The sequence below is a fragment of the Paramormyrops kingsleyae genome, chromosome 5 (assembly GCF_048594095.1).
Source record: "Paramormyrops kingsleyae isolate MSU_618 chromosome 5, PKINGS_0.4, whole genome shotgun sequence".
In the NCBI taxonomy this organism is placed as follows: Eukaryota; Metazoa; Chordata; class Actinopteri; order Osteoglossiformes; family Mormyridae; genus Paramormyrops; species Paramormyrops kingsleyae.
The window spans coordinates 29,050,298-29,070,351 of record NC_132801.1 but is presented as its reverse complement, the minus strand read 5'-3'; the positions used below and the strand labels follow the sequence as shown (position 1 = coordinate 29,070,351).

At 42.6% G+C, this 20,054-nt stretch overlaps 2 protein-coding genes across 4 annotated transcripts; one reads left to right on the top strand and one right to left on the bottom strand.

Moving 5' to 3' along the window:
- Window positions 1–211: 211 nt before the first annotated feature.
- Window positions 212–6,413, bottom strand: mief2 (mitochondrial elongation factor 2). 3 transcript variants are annotated; one of them, XM_023815015.2, is made up of 4 exons: window positions 6,324–6,413; window positions 2,699–2,845; window positions 2,399–2,564; window positions 212–2,219 (listed from the first exon to the last, which is right to left on the bottom strand). In XM_023815015.2, exons 2-4 carry the CDS (start codon window positions 2,831–2,833, stop codon window positions 1,159–1,161), a joined length of 1,362 nt encoding a protein of 453 aa, XP_023670783.2. In that variant the 5' UTR covers window positions 2,834–2,845; window positions 6,324–6,413; the 3' UTR covers window positions 212–1,158. The 3 variants fall into 3 exon arrangements, with proteins under 3 accessions (XP_023670783.2, XP_023670782.2, XP_023670781.2); XM_023815014.2 differs by lacking the exon at window positions 6,324–6,413 and adding an exon at window positions 5,972–6,295; XM_023815013.2 differs by lacking the exon at window positions 6,324–6,413 and adding an exon at window positions 5,712–5,891.
- Window positions 6,414–6,437: 24 nt separating this feature from the next.
- flii (FLII actin remodeling protein) lies at window positions 6,438–19,848 on the top strand. The gene is made up of 30 exons (XM_023815012.2): window positions 6,438–6,577; window positions 7,265–7,375; window positions 7,519–7,590; window positions 8,121–8,201; window positions 9,087–9,172; window positions 9,300–9,461; window positions 9,558–9,661; window positions 10,137–10,312; window positions 10,400–10,557; window positions 10,634–10,718; window positions 10,835–10,982; window positions 11,091–11,224; window positions 11,401–11,613; window positions 11,721–11,900; window positions 12,025–12,107; window positions 12,204–12,278; window positions 12,407–12,490; window positions 12,604–12,775; window positions 13,002–13,106; window positions 13,254–13,445; window positions 13,539–13,727; window positions 13,826–13,965; window positions 14,803–15,010; window positions 15,321–15,475; window positions 16,307–16,367; window positions 17,547–17,675; window positions 17,785–17,891; window positions 18,014–18,119; window positions 18,320–18,385; window positions 18,472–19,848. The coding sequence occupies exons 1-30, from the start codon at window positions 6,515–6,517 to the stop codon at window positions 18,604–18,606; spliced, it is 3,780 nt and encodes a 1,259-aa protein (XP_023670780.2). The 5' UTR covers window positions 6,438–6,514; the 3' UTR covers window positions 18,607–19,848.
- The last annotated feature ends 206 nt before the right edge of the window (window positions 19,849–20,054 follow it).

Here is a 20,054-nt window from a genome sequence, read left to right as displayed (position 1 = left end):
TGCCTTCATTGCTTTATATTGTTTACTAATAAACACTTACCCCTCAAAGCAGGCCACATTTGTGCAACTATGAAAATGCACATTATTAGATACAAAAATCACCAAGGATTCTTTTAACATTTTTAGAAGAAAGTTTTTCATTTTGTTTTCATCACGGCCAAAGTCAATGTCTGGCAACGTTTTGAGACAGAAAAGAGTTGAAATCAAACTATTACTATTCATCTGCTTTATTCAACAGTGTTACTCTTACAGACACATCCTCCCTTAAATTACCTTCCCGGAGTATGATACATTTCTCTACTCAACGACTATTCTAAATAAACTGAAAACCAAAAAAAGAGTTTTAAACTGTGTTTGTTGGAAATTTGCTTAAACTTTTGTAGAAGACCCCTCCAGATTTAACCTTAAAAAAACATTGTTGGTTTCCAATAAGTCGTGGCTATCCTGATGCTGCAAAGGGAACGACACACTCCCAGCCAAGTGCAATACAATAGTATATTTTAATAGTGCATGAATGGTGTTACTATGTTACCATAATTGCAGTTAAGCAGAAGTGTTTCACTTATGAACATATGCCCCACAGGTATAAAAATCCAGAAGACACTAACTGAAAATTAAAACATTGAATAAAATTATGAACTAGTGAAAATTGGTTCTGATGAAGATGCTTTTTTTTAAACTTACTTCTGTGGTACATGAAGAATTGTAGACTTAATTTTACAAATGTATGTTCAATAGTCCAACATTTCATATATGTTATGTAAATCTGTTTGCCTGAAGGACAGGAATGAAAAGGATACATCCCCCGAATTCAAATCAAGGAACTTTAACAAAGAACAATAAAGTGCACAGATTGGTGATTTTGTGCGGCATTTAAATGAAAATTAACTGCCAAATCAACTTAGCAAGAAAAGTCAAAGTTGATATCAATATATCGTAAAACAATTTGTTTTCAATAATTTCCACAATATCATCTACAAGACACTTGACCTAAAAGAAAAAGCAGAATTCATCCAAGAAAAATAATTCAGTAAACAAAGAACTTAAATTTACACTTCAACTTGGCAAAATTAAAAAAATATAGACTTTAATTTTATTTAGGTGAACATTTGTTAGGGGACACAGTTTTTAATGTAAAATGAACACATATTCAAAGAGCTATAGTGCTTGGAGCAGAACCTCTGGTTCAGAGACGGCACAGTACAACATAAAACCCATTTCATCAATTTCTTCCTCAGAAAACTCAGACAGCAAGTTCACATTCTCTTTAAAGTAACTGGGAAGGCACCATATTTCAAGGTAGCCAATCATCTCTTTGATTGCCTGTTGAAACCTATCGGCAAAAGCAGCTTCTGTCCAATCGGATTCCTTTTCACTGAGATGTAAAATTAGATTTATCAGGTGTCGTCCGGACAGCTTCTGCAATGCGGGGTTGTTTTTGCACACCGCCTTCAGGGTTTTCACACACTTCTTTCGAAGACCACAGTCCTTTTCGTCCAGTTCGGCGAGCTTCGCCGTCTCGGAGGTGTAAAAGCTTTGGTACCATAAGTTGTCAAAATTGCCAGTGACTTCCAGCTGAGCAGTTAGGATGGTGTTATTCAGACACACAGTGGGCAGGATGCTGATGTAGAGCTTGCTGTTCTGGCCCAAAACCTCCAGCTTCAGTTCCTGGGACCCCATAACCGGCCTTACCTGGCACTCCACGGTGCTGCTGATTGATGGCCAGTTCATGGTCTCCATCAGAGTCTTGTTAAGGACTTCGGTGATCAGCTTCGAGGAAAGGTAGCCTCCCACTAAGAACCTGTCCCAGAAACTTCGCCCACGTGGAAAGTACTCCAGGTTCTTTCGACGCACCATCCAGAATTGGGGGTTTCCGAGGATCGTCTCCTCTCCTGGAATCAGCGCCCAGAGAGAGTCCTCGACCTGCAAGGGCACCAGGAGGCAGGCGTGGTCCGCCGCCATGACCTGAAAATCGTCCAACAAGGAGCCGCCCAAATGCATGTCTCCCAGGGGCATGTCAGGGTGCTTGGAGTGGAGGAAGCCCTGGATTTCTGTGCAGATGTCCAAAGCTTGCTGCTGGGCTCGGCTCACGTCCTCCACGGAGAGAACCACCTGGGTCTGGTAGTAGCGCTGTAACTTCTCCTGAAGAGTGAGGCACAGGAACTCCTTTTCTGCGGCCTTGGGCTTCTCTGCCACACTAACGGGCCTGTTTAACTCCGCTGGAAAACAGAAAAGAGGTCAGAGCACAACGTTTCCTTTCATTATTTCCGACACAGAAGCAAATCTGATCTGATAATTAGACTCTTTCTCTGCAGTGTTCCTATACCCAATAAAAAAAAAAAAACCTGACTGGAGTGTTATTCCTGTGTAAGTCGTGCGTTCTGAACTTGAGACGTACCTTTCTGGGCCTTAGCTGCGGCCACGATCTGCTTCATGACCACCCCCTCGATACCCTTCTTCAGCAGTTTCGGAGAGGCACTGACCAGGCTCAGCTCCTCCCAGCTGTCCATCGCCTTCTGATCCGCCTTCTCATCTTCCGGAGGTCTGCCGGCACGTTCGATCAGCTGCGACATCAGAATTTGTGCTCTTTCAGGGGGTCTCCTCAATACCAGGACACAAACCACCCAATGCAAGCTCTCTCGGTGACCCTTGTTAGGTTCTTTATAGCTGCCTGATATACCTATTCAGGTTTACTTACCCGCTTGACAGCCAGGGTGGCTATTCCCAGCACTGCTGCTCCGCCTACCCCCAGCACCAGCCGGGCATTGGCCAGCAAGAAGTCAATCACAGCAGCAAAGCCGTCCTCGCCTCGCCTCTTTCCCTGATGGTTCATCTTCCCTGCAGACTGAGTGCATGCACACATGAATATCCTGTATCATGGAACAGCTGACAGTGCCCACAGGCAGAAGCATTTCAACTGTAGACTTCTTTCATTAATTACCTTAGCTTACTTTGAGTATTAACCGTAGACCTGCTGGCAAACTTTTTGAAAGCTTAGTCAGGCAACCAAGAAAATAAGCATGTAGACTTTGAAAGGTCATGTTTGCAAGTCACGTCAATTACGGTAATTGGCATTATAAAACAATCTCCTGCAAGGATGACACAGTCAAGCAACAGATATTCTTACAATGAACCACCTCATCGAATTTCATACCAGAAAAACAGTAGTTTACATTACCACAATATTATATAACCAGAAGTTCAACAAATGGTGAAACGATCCAAAGCGATACACATTGAACATAAACACGCCCTGTGGGATGAATCATAATGTCACCCTATGGCTCACTTTCTCCACCTGTGACAAGCTGCTTGCATTTAGAAATTCATTGAAATTTCATGGGTTTTAGACAGTCAGAGGATGCCCTGGCTGGGCATGACCATAGGTGTTCATTTCTTCTTCCATTTAATATAGCCCACCCAGAGATAAGTTTACCTTGTAATGCAAATTAAGTACTCCAGAGTTTAAAAGGTCACCAAAGAGAAAAATGACAAGCCAAGCTAATGTGAACTAACTTAAGTTTACCTCCTTATTTATAAAGTAAATTTATATAACAGTGACTTAAAACTGTGGGAAGAACAAAAATATATATCTTTCTGGAAACTTAAGTACAATTTCATCCATTGATATCAGTTTACCAGGCTTGTGCTGCTTGAAGGTTAGCAATAAACCTCTTTAAAGAGACGACCTGCAACTATTTTTGTGAATCAAAATGGATCATGATAACATTTTTAAATCACTTATTTGTAAATCAAACAGAAAAGTATATTCTTTATTTACACAATACAGTCTGTAGACAGAAAGACCAGATGCATAAATATTTATATTCTAGCATTTGATTCTCATACGAACCATATCATCCAGAACTACAGATAACCATCACAAAGATCAAAGATGTTTAGCAATGTAGAATGTTTAACATTCAGACGATTATCCCATGTTTAAACATAGCCTACTTTTACATTAAATTCACTCAAGAATTGCTCTTATTTGTACAGCCAGAGTGGCAAACATGTAATAGACAATGATAAAATACTTATAGCCAATGAGAGCGTGTCAATTTTTATTGGACAGATTTGGAAGTTCTTCATTTTGCTGTTATTCCCACTAAGATCACTGAAGATGGAATCCCTATCCAAGTCACCCAGGACAGAAATATACTTGTGCCTAATGACAAAATAACAAGCAAGTGAAAATCAATAAAAGTATTTTCCTACGTGCAGGCTCTGTTACCCTCTATCCCACCCACCTAATATTTTTTGGTTGGTGCATGATACTCTAATCAGGGCTACCGAGTCATTGTTACCTGCACATAGGCAATATTTAGTGAAATTAACAAATAAAGTGTTACACATACTAGTGCCAAACAAAACTAATCAAAAACAAACAAATGTAAAACAAAACAAATGTAAAACAAGATATCTAGATGTGATTATCAAAAAATATTCCCCATTTGTGGTTTAAACTAGCTTATTTGTTCTTGAGGTTTTCAGGTCCCCCACAATCAAGCGTGACTGGTCCCTTGGCATTGACTCTGATCCAGTGCTATCCACCATGAGAATCTATGGTGCTGTTATCTGACACTATGCACATCCAACACATTTCTGTCCCACCTTCAGAAACAACTTCTGAATTCAGAGGCACACACAAGGACCCTTACAGACTCTGCTGCATAGTTATCAGGTAAGGCTTTTCCAAGGTAAATAATATATACCTAAAGATACTGAATGATTTTCAAACTTTTCACCCCTCATTTAAAATACTGACAGTGCTAAACTATTAAAGTGACCAATCTGGATGAGGTGATTAGTAATAAACTTTCAACTTGATTTGTCTGAATAAATCACGAACCCCCCCCCCAATATAAAGGGATATAAAAAGATCAAGGATTGGTCCAATCAACCACATCAAGATTTTGAAGGAGCCCTTAAAACATGTAAAGTCTGTATGAGGAGTTTGTAAAAAGTCTAATTAAGAAATCTTTTATAAAATATAGAAGGGAGCAAACCAGGTCCCCTTTTTCTGGACTGGGATATCCTGGCTTAAAATAACATTTTCCGAGTCATTAATAACATTTTCCTGGCAACTCCACTTGTCAACCTTTACCCTCTACCCTAACGATTATCATTTGGCTTCCAGGACATCCATAACATTAGTTTTACCATAAAGGATATTGGATGTTTTATTCCATGGCAACTGACATAAGGTCATTGGTTACTTGGTTCCTAGGAACTAGCAAAAGATCATAGTTATAATTACGACCACCTGAACTAGACAGCATTCCTTTAAAACGAAATATTGGCATGTATGACAGCATGCTACAATGTTATGTGCTTAGCGAGTTAACTAGATACCTACGTTGGTAAATAAATCAGTAAATTACAACATGCCTAACAGGTCCAAAACACTGCAAGCCATGTATTTAGTATACCAGCTGCCGTGACAAGGAGCCGTAACTAGCTGGTTTGCTGCCGACCTACGCGCCAACCAGGTCACGCGCATTATTAGCGACATAGGCTAACCGGCCGCTGTTTTCTAAAATAGCACCAATACAGCTGGTAAATGTCTAACCAGTAGGGCGGCTAGCTGGTTAGACTCGGTGTTTAAGATAAAACTAAAACGACTAGCTTGCTAGTTAATTAAGCTTACATAATTTTTTCTATGGGAACAAGAACGATTTGCGTCAATGTCTGATAAATCTATAACGTACCTTCTTTGTTTTAGGGAAAGGATGACATCTTATATCTGACACCAAGTTTTTATGTCTGACTAATTTTCTCCCGGAGTTGCGATACCCTCCCAACTCCGGCGTTTCGACTCAGTGACCGTAGGCCAGAGGCCGAATTTACCGACAACCGAATGGACCAATCAGAGCAAGGGACGCTGCTGTTCGCACCTCCCTAAATGGACGGACATCAGGGTGATGGGCGGGACCGAAGGAGTGTACCAACGTCTAAAAAAAACACTCACGGCTCTCCCGATCCCCCGATCCTACATGCGCAGTACGGCGACCAGCTTGACTTTGCAGCAATAAATCAGAGTTCAAAATACGGGATTTAAATAAAAAATCCATATGAAGATAACAATGAGAGAGCGATTAAATCATCTAGGCCAGTCAATATAAAAGGCTACACGTGTCAACAAGGAAATTGGTGGCACATAAATCCAAGTAAAAACTTGTCTTGATTTTCACAGAGGTGAAACTATGAAATGCGTATATAACGTTAGTGATGTATAACTGTCATGTTCTTAAGTCTATCAGACGTCTAATAATTTTCTCGAATTTCTATTGGAAACCAAACAAACAGCTGGGTTGCATTACCTCTGCCCTCCCACCACGGCGAAATAAAACCGGTCACGTGTTCCGGGTCGTACCATTCTGTGCCCGGTAGAAGGGGGAGTCTGTGGTTCCTTTCGCGGTGCAGCTGTCTCTTCTCGATCCCCATGTAGCCGACAGTACGAACTCAGGAACACGCCCAGGAGAAACAGGTTGACGTCGAGCAGCGGACTGCCATGGCGGCTACCGGAGTTCTTCCCTTCATTAGGGGGGTAGACCTCAGTGGAAATGACTTCAAAGTAAGCGAATTAAATCACCCTGACGCCTTGTTATAGATGCGATGTTGTGGCGGGTTAAGTGACCCAGCGGTCGGCCCGATGCCGGTTGTCGCTGCTCTGCTAGCGGTTGAGCTAGCGTAGTTGGCTAATTGTACGGAAAGGGTGCTTTGTAAAGAGAAACATGTACCTAACGTGTATCTAAATAGGGTTTATATTGTTCTTAAACATTTCTCTTGGTAATTTACCCAAAGAGTTCACTAACTAAGTAGCTAGAGAAAGTTCCTGTGTGCGAGAAGCTGCCGTTGGTTACTATTTCTGTTTCTTGTAATTCATCATTTCCTGTTTAGTCACCGCACATATATATATCCCATTGGTAGTATTTGGTTGGTAAAGAACTATTTTTCACATTTAATAATAACGTGTTAGATGACCAGCCATTGCAGTTCTTGCAATACGAGCTGTCCATCTAGTTAATGCCTTTTTGCAGTCGAATGTTGCTGGCTCAGTCTCTGTGTCAGTCTTTAATTCAGTCAAAATATAATCCTGACGGTGTTGCCAGACTATATTAAATGATTGGTTATCGTGTTATATATCTTTGCGGTATAATCCTTGGTGTTTTAAAGGCTGTGCATCATATTTTGGATATGTTTTGAATAAAATGTCGCTGGTTTTACACTTTCCAAATTTTCTACGTTGTTTTGGTTCTAGGGAGGTTATTTTCCTGAACACGTGAGGTCCATGACGAGCTTACGATGGCTGAAGCTCAATAAAACTGGACTCTGCTATCTCCCAGAGGAATTGGCATCTCTCCAGAAATTGGTAACGTGTGCCAATTCATTTATTCTGATTGTATCACTATTCACTGTATTTTAATCATTGTTTATTGAAGAATCATTGCTTAGTATTAATGCATAAGTCTGTCATTGTTTTAATTAACATGTATAATTTTTTTCTGAATGAAGGAACATTTGTCAGTAAGCCACAACAGCCTGACAACTTTACATGGAGAACTGTCTAGCCTACCATGTCTCAGGGTAAAGTCTTTCAACATTTATCCTGCTGTTTATGGAGCAGTATTTATGGTTCATGTATGCTGGATGAAGTTAAATAATTGTGAACCAGTTATACAGGCATCCCCCTGGTTACAAACGAGATCTCTTCCCACAGTCTGTCCTTAAGTCTAATTTGTAGGTAAGACAGAACAGGTTCATATGGTTCTTATTTAGTGTCAGTGAGTCAGATGTTTGTTTTAGTATATATTATATATTTACTGTTCTGTACTGTACATTGAGCAAAGTAGTGTGTGTGTGTTCATTATTACAAATCATTGTATTTAATTTTAAATTTAGATTTTTAATATAATAAGTTTTATGGCAATCCGTGCGTAAGTATGAATTATTCATAAGTCAGATGTTCTTAACCCAGGACTGCCTGAACTATGTAAATCCTATACCTAGAATTATCATAGGACTTTAACTTTCCAGAATGGGAAAGTTAGTACCCATCTAAAAATGTTCTTAGGACTGCTTTTGTTTAAAATTGGTATTTCTTATTGTAACCTAAGGCAATTGTTGCCCGTGCAAACAACCTGAAGAACTCTGGGGTTCCGGATGACATATTTCAGCTGGATGACCTCTCTGTGCTGGTATGCAAAGTTACACATTTTTTCCCCCCTTGAAGGACTCCAGACATCCATGTACCCAACACTACACTGCTCTAAAAACCAAAATATATTGACCCATATTAAAAGTTTCCTTTGCTCGCCTTGTCCTCTATGTACCACAATTTATTTTGCCCCTCTGGCCCTGTGCAGCTTAAGTGAACTGAAAGAAAAAGAAAAAGCTACTGTAAATTATTCAGTTGGGTTTATTTTTCTGTACTTCTTTTCCTAGAGTTGTTGCCCTAAAGTGCCTAACAATAATTCAGCAACAGTATAGAAATGCATCTGAAAGAGTATGAATTGTAAGGTGGAAGAGCTGCAAATGGAGCCCAATACATCTAAATAGCACACAGTAATATTAGGAGTTGGTGTCAAAAAAAGAGAGAAACAGCATGGGGGTCCAGGACTTTGGGATTGTAACCCATCTAGTAGTGTGTGTATAAACACGAGATCTAATTTGCTCTAGGACAGCCAGGTGATACTACATGTGTAGGAGGATCAAGTCAGGTTTAGTTTATCGTCTGTATATGAATCATTGTCATGGAACATTAAATGTTAAATTGTATGTTTAAGTAAATTTATGCTTTATCCCTGGCATAGAAGTTGACTAGTACTTGTATAGTCCAGTTTAGTATTGCTAGGCAATTTATTCTGCAACCAAGGTACAGCAGCTGCTGCATGAGCTCATTGAAAAGAGATCATTGAATTATAAGAACAAAAAAATGAATGAATGTCTGATGGCTTTAAGGGAAAACGATATACAGTTCATCTGTCTTGACAGAGCACTGAGTGCTTGAACTTTCCAGGGGGTTCAGTTAATAGTGGAAAATGCTTCTGTCATTCTATTTTTTTGTGTTCCTTTCCTGCCAGGACTTGAGTTATAACCAACTTACGGAGGTTCCCCGAGACCTTGAGCACTCCAAGAACATGCTCGTTCTCAACCTTAGTCACAACAGGTGCCTATACTATTTAAGTGCCAGTAAATATTCTTGTAAAATGAAATCCATTGTCTAGCAGCTATCCGCCTAGAACATGATTATTTTCTTAATCTCCAAAGACACCCCTGTCTTTTTGTTTCCCAAGCATTGACAACATACCAAATCAGCTATTCATCAACCTCACGGATTTGCTGTTTTTGGACATGAGCGACAACAAGCTGGAGAGCCTGCCGCCCCAAATGAGACGGCTGGTCCACTTACAAACTTTAATACTTAACAATAACCCGCTCATGCACGCCCAGCTGAGGTAAGGGAGCTGTGTTCCGTACATGGGCGTGTGGCCGTAGAAAATGCACTGGGCCTAAACGTTTCTTTAACATTTGTTCTCCCTGTTTTCGAATAGACAACTTCCAGCCATGGTAGCGCTACAAACCCTTCATCTGAGAAATACCCAGCGCACCCAAAGCAATATGCCGACGAGCCTGGAGGGTCTCACCAATCTCGCTGGTAATGTGACACTAATGCAGCTGTCTGTGTTTCCATGACAACCTTTACAGCAGCATTTGAGCCATGTGTGCTTGTAAAGTGAAAAAAGATTGTGTGAGAACTAAATTATGTAGGGAAGTTTTGTGGTGTGTGTGTGTGTGATGTATTACTTCTATGCTGTTTGGTTTATGACAGACAGTGTAGGGCAGAGATATATAGGAATTGTATAGGCTTGCCGTAGTGATATTAATATTCAGATCATCTCTGTAATGAGTGCCTTGGGCAAGTAGACTGGAATAGTGTTTTTTTCCAACCTGGTTGCTGAGTGAAGCATATGAAATCTATATATTGAGGGATAATGTATACTGCTTGCATGTTATGAGCCATCAATATTTGTCTTTTTTTTTCCCCAACTATGAAATGACTTTTGTAGGATACGAACCCATGGCCCATTGAATTATTCACTTAGTCTCTCTCTCTCTCTCTCTCCCCCCAGATGTGGACCTGTCCGGCAATGATCTAAACCGAGTACCAGAGTGCCTTTACACGCTGTCCAACCTCAAGCGCCTCAACCTAAGCAGCAATCAGATTTCTGAGCTGTCCCTGTGCATTGACCAGTGGACACAGATGGAGACCCTTAACCTCTCCAGGAACCAGCTTACATCTCTCCCTGTAAGGACAGTTGTATACTGTCGGAATGGACTGAAAAAATTATAGGATCCATAAGAACTTTTTCTTAATCTCCTTGCTCTCTTTCAGTCCGCTATCTGCAAGCTGGCCAAGCTGAAGAAGTTGTATTTGAATTCAAACAAGCTTGATTTTGATGGAATCCCATCAGGGATTGGGAAGCTGTCCAGTCTGGTGGAATTCATGGCAGCCAATAATAATCTCGAGCTGATTCCAGAAGGACTGTGCAGGTGTGTGCCTGGAACCTGTTACATTATTTGTGTGGTAAATTAAGCTTTTTAATCACCATTGTGCTTGAATGTTTAGATGTGGGAAGCTGAAGAAACTGGTGATTAATAAAAATCGTCTCATCACATTACCAGAAGCCATCCATTTCCTCACAGACCTTGAGGTAAGGTGTGATCATCTGCATTGTGAAACTTCAGATTATTTTTAAATATGCAGAAGTATGTATGTTGGAATTTATCCTTCAGTTTATTGTACGTACCTAAATGTGGTTTGGCCTAGGTCCTTGATGTCAGAGAAAATCCAAATCTGGTGATGCCGCCAAAACCGTTAGACAGGACGGCCGAGTGGTACAACATCGACTTCTCCCTGCAAAACCAGCTCCGACTGGCTGGTGCGTCTCCGGCTACGGTGGCTGCGGCTGGCGGGGGTAAGCGTTTGAGCGTCGCCGTCGCACTCGGCCTCACCCAGTATGAGGTCGGAGGTTATTTCTGCCCAAAGAGGGGAGCGGAGATGTCAAACCGAATTGGTCCTGCAGGGAACAGCCCCAGAGACCCACTAGCCAGGAAGATGAGGCTGAGAATACGGAAGGATTCTGTCCAGGATGACCAGGCGAAGCAGGTGCTGAAGGGCATGTCGGACGTGGCCCAAGAGAAGAACAAATCCATCGAGGTATTGGCTCAGTCATGCTGGCGATCTGATTGCTTTTATTAAGGGATTTTAATTGGGTTAGGGTGTATATATTTTGGTCTCACAGTTTGGCTTTGAGAGCATTTTACATTATTCAGTCTGTGAGTAGATTTGGTGTAAAGCTAAACGGAACCCTCAATGTTCTTGTGTTCTGTCAGGACGACAGCAGTGCAAAATATTCAGACTCAAAGGGGCGACGCTGGGATAAGAATCTGGAAAAACCCCACCTGGACTATTCCGAGTTTTTCTTGGAGGACGTGGGCCAGATTCCTGGCATCACTGTGTGGCAGATTGAGAACTTTGTGCCCATTCAGGTTGATGAGGCTTTTATCGGGAAGTTCTATGAGGCTGACTGCTACATTGTGCTGAAGGCAAGGATAACCAACGTTAAATGTTACCTATCCTCACACATGCCCACACACTTTGCTTCCCAGGGTGGTAACTGATAGGTGGCCTTTTTATTCTGTGTCTCTTTCAGACCTACCTGGATGACAATGGCGCCTTGAACTGGCACATCTTCTACTGGATCGGCCAGGAAGCCACGCTTGACAAGAAAGCGTGTTCGGCCATCCATGCGGTCAACTTGCGCAACTACTTGGGTGCCGAATGCAGGACCGTGCGGGAGGAGATGGGTGATGAGAGCGAAGAGTTTACTGCGGTTAGTCGTATTGATAGAATAGCCTGTCTTCATAATGCTTTGTTTGGTGCATTACCACTGCCATCTAAAAGCTAACCGATTTTAGCTGTATTAAGTCAACGCATATCATTCACTCCACGTGTAGGTGTTTGACACTGACATTTCCTACATCGAGGGGGGCACTGCCAGTGGATTCTTCACAGTCGAGGATACCCAGTATGTTACGAGGTAAAAATGGGGCGGAGCAACTTTTGATGGGACTTGAGATGGCTGCTATACCACAGTAGGGATTTTTTTTAAAGTAGAGCTTTGTGTTGCCAACAGACTCTTCCGTGTGTATGGCAAGAAGAACATCAAGCTGGAGTCCGTCCCCTTGAAGGGTGCTTCCCTGGACCCACGGTAAGCCGCAGATGTGACCCGTCATTGTGTCTGTGTGGGGGTGGGCTGATTTATCCTAATCACTTTTTCTTCAGGCAAAGCCATGTACAAAGCTTGAGTGATCTCAACTTATTGCAATGTCTGTCTAGATTTGTTTTCTTGCTGGACGCTGGTTTGGAGATATTCATATGGAGAGGACTGAATGCCACTCTGAGTGGCACCACGAAGGCCAGGTATGGAAAATGTACTCCTCTGGTGTGTCCCGATTGGTGCTTTTATTTTATGATTTGTGGTGTGTAAATAACATGAAGAAACGTAAGCCCTGATTTCCTCGCGACCGTTTCAGACTGTTTGCAGAGAAGATCAACAAGAATGAACGGAAGGGTAAAGCAGAGATCACATTGCTGGTCCAGAATCAGGAGACTCCAGAGTTCTGGGAGATACTTGGGGGTCAGCCTGAAGAAATCAAGAAGCATGTTCCCGATGACTTCACACCTTTTCGTTCTAAACTCTATAAGGTATTTTAATCTGCTGTGAGTCGGACACCGTGGTGAATTCACTTGTCACATAATTCTACCTCAAATGGACGTTAAGTAATGGATAGAAGTGCCGCATGAACACGGTTATTGAAGACCTATGTGTCAAGATTGCTTTAATTATTTAAAAATTAAAATTTATTACAATTAAACCACTATAGACCGCCTACCAGTCTTATTCTGATGTAGAGACCATTCCTGCTTGTAGGTTGGTCTCGGCTTGGGTTATCTGGAGCTTCCTCAGATTAACTACAAGCTGTCGGTGGAACACAAACAGAAGCTGAAGTTGGATGTCCTCCCTGAACGGAGATTGGTACGATCCAGCTCTTGCCTTCAAGCATTCTACGAATATCTACTCAGTTGCATGCATAATGTTTTTTTCCGTAAAATGCAGTAAAATGGCACACTGACGAGGGTGATGTTGGAAATCCTATGATGTGTGTCCCCTTGGTGGCTACAGCTCCAGAGTCTCTTGGATACAAAGGGAGTGTACATCCTTGATTGCTGGTCGGACGTCTTCATATGGATCGGGCGCAAGTCTCCGCGGTTGGTGAGGGCAGCTGCCCTGAAACTGGGCCAGGAGGTATGCAGCATGTTACACCGGCCCAAGCACGCCATGGTAATGCGGAACCTGGAGGGAACGGAGTGCCAGGTAGGACGGTACCCAACAACCTGGTAAACATGCAGTCAGTTCCACTAAGTAGGTTTGTATGGGTCATTTTAAATAATTTTAAACAATTTTAAGGTTTTCAAGTCCAGGTTCAAGAACTGGGACGATGTGCTGAAGGTCGACTACACAAGGAACGCAGACATGGTGCTGAAGAATGAGGGTCTGACTGGAAAGGTGAAGAAGGACATGGCTCAGAAGAACCAGATGAAGGCCGACCTAACGGCCCTGTTCCTGCCACGACAGCCCCCCATGCCCCTCACAGAGGTGGGAGTGCAGTTCCGTCCTCCATGGAATGCTGGTGTGCTTCCATAGCACACGGTGCTGCAGAAAACTACAGTGTTTAGAGGTTTCTTTGTTTGCAGGCAGAGCAGATGATGGAGGAGTGGAATATGGACCTGGATGGAATGGAGGGCTTTGTTTTGGAAGGAAAGAAGTTTGCACGTCTTCCAGAGGAGGAATTTGGGCACTTCTACACTCAGGATTGTTATGTATTCCTCTGCAGGTAAGTGCATGCTGCTTGATTGCTCCTAAATGTGTTTAACTGCTATGATGCTTTGGGTCTATAATGATGATTGGTTCTGTCACTATCAGGAATGGGGGGTGGTTTTACAATTCTGCAACCCCAGCTACCGAAGATTTCAAATCATAATGGCCCATGGCATGCGTCATGTGATTTAGCTTGTCTTGCTGCTGAGAGAGGATCCAGACGCGAAGGCACTGTCCTTATAAAGGGTCAAATGTTCCTGATTCTCTTTCACTAGTAGAATTAGCTTAACGCTCTGATTGGAAGGTTGTAATTAGCATGCACTCCCTTGTTTTTGGCTGCTCAGTTTCACAGATGAATTACTTGCTGTGGATTTGTATCATAGTGAAAATGTTTAGTTGTCATTGTTCTCACACCACGGCACAAAGTGCACAATGACAAAATGTCTCCTCTGCATTTGACCCATATGTGACATTGTGACATAGTAGGGGGCAGCTAATTCAGCGCCTGGGGAGCAGTGCTTGGGGGTGGTACCTTGCTCAGGGTACCTCAGTGGTACTTTGCTGTTTGGGGATTCAAACCAGCAATCTTTCAATTACAAGTGCGCTTCCCTAATCATTAGGCCACCACCATTTGGGTTGGTGTCCTGTGTCACTCAGGACCCTCTGCCTGTGCTTTCCATCCTTTCCCAACTTGCATGTCTCATATGTTAGTACCACACCTTGTTCCTGACCCGGTTTTCAGTAATGCATTTGTCAGTATTGAGAGCTCTTCATATTAAGTAGGGAACATGCCAATCAATGCTGAAGCTAACGGAGTGAGATGGGCCTGGTTAACATGCTGTTTTCTCTGCAGGTACTGGGTGCCAGTGGAGTACGAGGACCAGGAGAAGAATGGAGAGAAAGGGAATGATGAGGCAGAGGATGAAGACAAACAGCCGGAGGAGGACTTCCAGTGTGTGGTCTATTTCTGGCAGGGCCGTGAGGCCTCCAACATGGGCTGGCTCACATTCACCTTCAGCCTGCAGAAGAAGTTTGAGAGCCTCTTCCCCGGTAAACTGGAGGTAAGCACGTGTCTTCTAATAGCTCCATGTGAAGCCTTTCCTTTGTGTTGCAGCATATTTGCATACGTGCAAATAACGCTGACCAGATGACGCAATCAAGCTGCAGTATTGCGTTTGCTCAGCAGGGGGCGATGACGCACCAAATTTCCTTGTCAGATTTTGCTGCAGTTTTTCTCCCTGTAGCATTCTGCTAAGAAACCTTACAGAAGCCTCAGCTGAAACTCGAACATAAGTCATTGTACGCTTCAGTCCACCCCTAAGGGGTGTGTTTCGTGCTGTCATTGACACACCCATCTGTCTTTACACCCAGGTCGTGCGGATGACTCAGCAGCAGGAGAACCTCAAGTTTCTGTCTCACTTCAAGAGGAAGTTCATCATCCACAGAGGAAAGAGAAAGCTGAAGGATGACAACATCCAGCCCAGCTTGTACCACATCAGGACTAACGGCAGCGCCCTCTGCACCAGGTAAGCAACAGCGCCACCCACCAGCTGGAGGACCTGTCAGCAGGAAGCAAGGATCTCCTCAGCCAATGAGGGCTACAGTCATACAGTGTTGGCATGTCTTGTAAAATATGAGATGCAAACAGGCAGAGGAAAGTGGGAAAACCACTTCTTTACAATGTGAAAAGTTTGACCCATGAGGTCAACGCAAATAAAAAACATTTGAGAAAACAAGAAGGTTATATAACGTTTGCGGAGAGCATCTGGATGTCGGATTTTAAGCCATAGAATCACAACTCGCTCCAAACCACACAAAAAATGCTTCAATCAGCTTGTTTTGATTTAGCATGGAATCTAGCAAAATGCCAAAGAGAGTAAGTTAAAAAGCAATTATAGACTTGTCAGTTTCTGTATTTTGACAAGTTTATAATTGCTTTTTACTTGCACTCTTAAGGGGTGCAAACTGAAATGCAAAACAAAAGCTGCCCTAAAAATAAAGTGGCCGATTTCGGCTGTGAAGTCGAGATAAGACTAGCGGTTTTGACTGGCATTGACTGTGCTCTGCTAGGGGCTGAAACGTTGGGCCGTACCAATATAGGGAGGGAGGGGATGAATGACTTTAAACCCCAACATTCTTCCTCCTAAGGCAGGCAGTGGCCATGGTTCCTTCTCGCAGTAACACGAGCCTTTGGAGAGATGTCTGGTGTATTTGTATTGTGGAAATTGAAAGTATACAAGTGGAATGTGATTACCCATGCCTCCTTCTATTGTAGTAAAATGTATCATTTAAAGAAGTGGGAAAACTCAACTCCTTGGTATAACATTTATTGATCCTCTTTGATTTTATGTCCTAAGGACAATCCAGATTGCCACAGACTCCAGCAACCTCAACTCGGAATTCTGCTTCATATTAAAGGTGAGGCTCCCTGTGTTCTGAGGTCAGCAGTGTTTTTTTTTTTTTTTTTTTTTTTTGTTATTTCACTATTCCTCAGTTCTCAACACAATATGGAATTTTGATCCCCTGGCATCATGCCTGGATAAAATGTGTGCTGCTGTGCCAAAGCGCCGGTACAGCCGGCAGTAGTGACCGTGAAGCTAGTCGCTGGGTTAGAGATGGACATCTTGCCACGTTGTGTTCCAGCAGTCGGTCATTTGGTGGCGAGGGAAGCTCTCTGCCCCTTTAAGACCCCTAACGGCAAAAAGGTTCAGGAAAATTAGCAAAGACTAACAAATGTCCTTGTTACATGTTTGCATGTCATGGCTGGATTTTACAACAGCACGATGGACCACGTGATTATCTGAGAAGTGTTTACTGACATGAATGAGTTTCCTTGAAATTATGTTAAATAGAATAATTAGCTAGTTGACCTTGTATTGTACAGTTTATTGTACATAATTGTACGTAATTTCTGCTTCCCTGTTGTTTATTACGGCCTGGAGTTATTTCATAAACAGGGATAGTCCTGCTGCACAACTGTTATTTCAACAAATGCCAGGATCCCCTGTAACTAGGAATCCAACAGTGTGATGTTATTCTGCAGTGATTTAATTTCCGCTCTCATGAGAACGGGAGAAAATAAGATAAATTACACTTGTGACACCAGCAATGCAAACTTATCGAATTGAATTTGAACTTCTGTCCAGGAAAGATGTGGGAGAGACACTATATGTTTTCAAAAATTGAATCATGACTTCCAGATTGTTTTATTTGTATGGAGGAGGTGCAGCTTTCTCCCCGCAGAGCTCGATGCTAATCATTATTTAATTCATGGGGTCGTCTCTAAAGTAAACCTGAAGAATGCGGCAGGTGGTTCTTATTTCCTGGCTGCCTCTGGTTAAGGGCCAAGGCATGCAAAGGCCTCTCTCTGAGCCGTCCCCCGCAGGCCACACACTAACATTACAGCGCATCCATGTGTCGTCGCTGGGAAGCAAGAGTCCTGCAACATGGTTAGTGACGGCCACAGGAAATTAAGTGCTTTTCAGTCTTTACGTTCGCAGAAACCTGCCCCTTTTCCAAACCTAGCATTCCCGCATTTAATTCATTTTAACTTGGTGCTCTGTGTTCATGCTAAATTGAAATATACTTTTGATTTAGGTGCCGTTCGAGAGCACAGATAACCAGGGTATAGTGTACACATGGGTGGGCCGAGCTGCGGACCCGGACGAGGCCAAACTGGCGGAGGACATCATGAACTGCATGTTTGACGACAGCTACAGCAAACAGGTAAAGCAGAAACGTGTGACGAAGCTCCTGAAAGCTGGATTCCACGTGAAGTAGCTGCAGCGTGTGCCGGACTGATAAGCGATTAATGTGACTGGGGTCACGCCTGTAGGTGATCAACGAGGGCGAAGAGCCAGAAAACTTTTTCTGGGTGGGGATCGGCTCCCAGAAGCCTTATGACGAAGATGCCGACTACATGAAATACGCCAGGCTCTTCAGGTACCTGTCAAACGTGAGCTGTCAGTGGTTAAATGACACAGCTTTCCTCATGGAGTGATCACAGAAAAGGCTAGCTGTACCTTGAACGGCATGACACTCCGTGACTGTGGGTTCTGTGCCAGGTGCTCAAACGAGAAAGGATTCTTTGCCGTGTCTGAGAAGTGTTCAGACTTCTGTCAGGATGACCTCGCAGATGATGACATCATGCTTCTGGACAACGGACGAGAGGTTAGTGGCTCCCGCTTTGAAAATTCAATGAGATTCTGCCTGATTGGCTAAAAATAAGCTGGTGGGTCACAAACAGCCTGTGTCTGTAATAGATGAAAGATAAGCATGTGAATGTGGTTTCTGTGGGTATTTGTGCTCTAGATGTTGTGTTTTAATGATAAATAAGTTCTAATTTGATATTCTCCCTGTCTGATATGCAGGTGTATATGTGGGTTGGTACTCAAACCAGTCAGGTGGAGATTAAACTGAGCCTGAAGGCTTGCCAGGTGAGACCTAAGGCCGAGACTTAAAAGCCGTCTGTGCTGTTTTACCTTATATCTGACCTCTGACCTTTTGACCCTGCCTGCCTCAGGTCTACATCCAGCATATGAGGACCAAGGACTCTGAGAACCCCAGGAAGCTGCGCCTGGTGCGAAAAGGCAATGAACCTCACTGCTTCACCCGCTGCTTCCATGCCTGGAGCGCGTTCAAGAAGCCGCCCGCTTAGGCCTCCCGCCCGCTGTCTGCCGCGTAGGTCAGAGGCCGTACAGTCACACACTGCTTTTATCTGCGTTCTGCCCACTGTATTTACTTTTAATGGAGGTCATTTAAATGGTTTTCTTTGGTTAGCATTTTGGGAATTGTAATGACTGTATATGAGGTTCTGAGGCTGTAAACGTTTAAATCTTTTTAAAAAGCTATATTTCAATTAGTTTTTTTTTTCCCAAAAGCAGATCTGCATAAACAGAGTTCAGGGTGAAAGTCTGCCTTTGTTTGAGCTAAATAATGACAGTATCGCTAATAGCTAAAATTTGACTAATATTTATGCACATGACTTCACCTCCATTTTGCTGGTCTCATAATTCCACATGGCTGGATATTTGTGCCAATTTACATACAAGCTATTTTACTGCTGTATCTAGATTGAATGTTGGGTTTAATTAAATTGCATCCCAAGATGAAAATGTACATACTGTCAAAAGTGTTGGAATCATAGTTACCCAATATAATCTATAGCAGAGTTTAAGATAAATATCCTGATAGCACAATATGCAGTAATCTAATAGCCCTCATAGAGATTCTACTTGTGTGACGTCAGTCCGATTGTAGGTGTGAGTATATCAGGATACTGTCATTGAAAAGCTAATGTTTATGGGTGATGCTTAATGAAACCGTGCCAATGCAGCCCTGATGGGTAAACCTGCAACTTTCTTTCATGAATGTGCAAACAATAGATAGTGCTGTTGGATTTATTTTAAGCAGATCATCGCCATTGAGTAGTTTTAGTGTGAGTAACCAGTATTCTGTCCAGCGAACCGCCTGGTGAACGGTGCATAGCAGGAGACTAAAATCAGGTGGAACCCTATATAATTTTTTGTTTACCAGTGATGGGATTTTACATTAGCACACATTATCACGCTATTAGCACGCAACATAACGCTGTTGGTATGTATACATTATGCACATGTCTGAGTTCCCTGTTGACTCACTGTTAGGTTTCATTTGTGTGTGTTTAGTACAGTATTCTTATAAACACTGAATGTTGTTCTGTTGCCCCCCCCATCCTTTTATAAGTCTGTTTTTCATCAGTTTTAACCATATTCTTACTACATTTTCCTTTGGTAGCCTACCAAAGCTGATTTTGCACCTGAGCATTACTCGGTATCCCTGAGAGATGGTTACTGTATGGGATCTGGTTATTGAGAGAAATTGTATTTATTTTGTACCAAAATAAAATGTCACAATTCTGTTTGACGGTTTCACTGTACTTTATCTGACATGCGCAGTAGTGAATTAGGACCCAGTTCTAAACTTCACAATTTTTTTTCATGGGATGACATTAAAAGGTGCAGTGTTGAACCAAATGTCAATAAGGCCTGTGCTGGTCCCGGGGGGCTGCATCCCAGAATCATCCACGTTCCGTACTCATCCTTTGGCTGGTACTGCACTAGCAGA

Coding starts and splice junctions, on each gene's coding strand:
- mief2 (XM_023815015.2), bottom strand. CDS start 2,833: ATGAACCATCAGGGAAAGAGGCGAGGCGAGGACGGCTTTGCTGCTGTG. Junction 2,565..2,698: donor CCACCCTGGCTGTCAAGCGG/GTAAGTAAACCT, acceptor CTGATGTCGCAG/CTGATCGAACGTGCCGGCAG. Junction 2,220..2,398: donor CGCAGCTAAGGCCCAGAAAG/GTACGTCTCAAG, acceptor TCTGTTTTCCAG/CGGAGTTAAACAGGCCCGTT.
- flii (XM_023815012.2), top strand. CDS start 6,515: ATGGCGGCTACCGGAGTTCTTCCCTTCATTAGGGGGGTAGACCTCAGT. Junction 10,558..10,633: donor ATTCCAGAAGGACTGTGCAG/GTGTGTGCCTGG, acceptor TTGAATGTTTAG/ATGTGGGAAGCTGAAGAAAC. Junction 16,368..17,546: donor AATTCTGCTTCATATTAAAG/GTGAGGCTCCCT, acceptor CTTTTGATTTAG/GTGCCGTTCGAGAGCACAGA.